General features: G+C 40.6%; 1 protein-coding gene across 1 annotated transcript in view; it reads right to left on the reverse strand.

The window, feature by feature from the left end:
• Nucleotides 1–491: 491 nt before the first annotated feature.
• Nucleotides 492–2,014, reverse strand: part of ST5 (suppression of tumorigenicity 5) — a 106,184-nt gene continuing 104,661 nt past the window's right edge. The window contains exons 18-19 of the mRNA XM_009288800.2: nt 1,690–1,776; nt 492–1,253 (exon numbers count right to left, since the gene is read on the reverse strand). Of these exons, the coding sequence (XP_009287075.1) occupies nt 1,219–1,253; nt 1,690–1,776 (122 nt within the window). The 3' untranslated portion in view covers nt 492–1,218. The remainder of the gene's footprint in view (nt 1,254–1,689; nt 1,777–2,014) is intronic.

The following is a 2,014-nucleotide window of genomic DNA, read 5'->3' on the forward strand; positions in this document are numbered from 1 at the left end:
TGGAAACGCCACCTAAACGGACTGCAATTAGTGCGAAAGAAAAGCAGACTCATGAAATGTAGGTGATCAGCTCACCAGAAATTTAGGCAAAGGCTGTCTGCTACAAGCTCCTTGTATTCTACTCTGATCATCTAACCAAGGTAGCACAAAACACCTGGAAATACCACAGTTCAGGAGCAGTATCAATGATACACTGACAAAAAGTAATTTGCTGCTAGCCCTTCCAAAGAAAAAGTTTTATGAGATGCTTCTGTTAGGATAAAATTAACAGAACAGGGATATAAAATGCCTTGTCTCAGCCCTAGTGAAAAACATTGACAAAAAGTCAAAACTACATGTCATGAAATAGCAAACCTACGAAAAGACAGGTTCGTAATAACCATTTTATATTTTAATTACAAATTCATTAAAAATCACAGGAAAAGTTACTGGTTTTGTGCCTACTCAACATCAGAAACTGCAGAGGTTTGCAATGAATATAAACAAACAGGTGTATTTACAGCGTTTATTAGAAACCATACATACATACATTAGGAAAGGATGTACTGTACCTACTCGTTGCAGCTTGCATGTCAAAGAACTGAGATCTCCTCAGGTTTAGCAGTCTTAGTGCAGAATGGATTACAAGTAGTTTACTGACCAAAGTTCAAACCAAGTAGAAGTTTTGTATTGTGAACCAAGTACCTTATTATCAAGTTACTTTGTTATTTCTTTCTTTTAAAATTAATTAGAAGGAAAAAAAAATACCAACTCTGCCACATGAAAGCAGCCCCCATGCGTACAACCTCTCCCACGTACCCGAGTTCATTCATCCCCGCAGTATTCAGGCATCAGTGTAGTTCTCAGAAACATCCCTTGAAGTCAGTGGTTCTGCTGAGACAGTCAGCTGCACATAATCAGCTACTCATTTTTGCACCAAGCATAACTCAATTCATACTGAAGAAAAAAAAAGCACCTGTTATTCTCAGGAATATACAAATATTTACCACAGTTTTCCTTGCTCATTACAAAATCAGTTACAAAAGCTTACAGCACATTATGTACAAATTCTATCCAAATACATAAAGGAGCCATCGTCTGGCACACTAACGGCATCGGTCGTCACTTAAAGCCATGGTCAGCTTGCTCCGCTCTCCTCCTGCATCAAACTCTGAAACGCTGCAGGTGTCTCACGCGCAGTGTCATTAGTCTTTGGGTTGGTATTTCAGCAGAAAGGAGTTAGTTCTTCTTGTGAAGGAACTTCATTTTGTTTCCTAAAGAAAGCACACCATCAGTCTCTAGCATACACTGAAAAGCCAAGGGCAATCAAAAGTTTGATTTTGATTTTGATTAAAAAAAATCAAAAAGCAAATGGGTCTAATTTGTAATGTAATTGCTATAGAGTAACTCTTCTACTTAATACCAGCAGGGACAGCCAACTAACAGAATCCTGAGTGGTCAGCCGCCTTCCTTTTCTCCTCCTCGATTATGGTTTGGTTCCCCTGCCCCCAGGTGAAAATGAAAGTGGTAACAAGGATCGTAATTATTTTGTCAGCTTTAAGTATGCTTTCATTGTTTTCATATTTTCTACCACATTGAAACTGCTTGACTATCTGATTTCATCTCAGGTAAGGCTTTTTAAAATTTAAACAAACAAAAAAAAAAGACATGAAAATTCATTTCAGAAATACTTCTGAAGATTTTCCTCACCAAGGCCTCGCAGAAACTTGTTTACTCCGCTTTGTTCCGTGTCTGGAAGCTCTTCCAAATACTGTTCAACCCTCTGCTCGAAGAGACCTGTGGAAGAGGGGAGAAAACAGAGCTGGGGTGAGCGGTGTCAGGCTGAATCCGTTTCCCCCAGCCCTTTGCGCACTCCCAACTTTTCACTTTTACAGTCCTTTGCCTCTGTAACACTATACAATGTTACTGCCGGTAAGCGGCTATTCAGTTTCATGGGGCATCAGGACAGGTACCGCGAGCCTGGTAAGGGATTCGGGGGCGGAACAGCGAGGGGGTAGGGCGGCCCGCGCTCCCC

This window comes from Aptenodytes forsteri, unplaced genomic scaffold (assembly GCF_000699145.1).
Source record: "Aptenodytes forsteri isolate BGI_AS27 unplaced genomic scaffold, ASM69914v1 Scaffold8, whole genome shotgun sequence".
NCBI lineage: Eukaryota > Metazoa > Chordata > Aves > Sphenisciformes > Spheniscidae > Aptenodytes > Aptenodytes forsteri.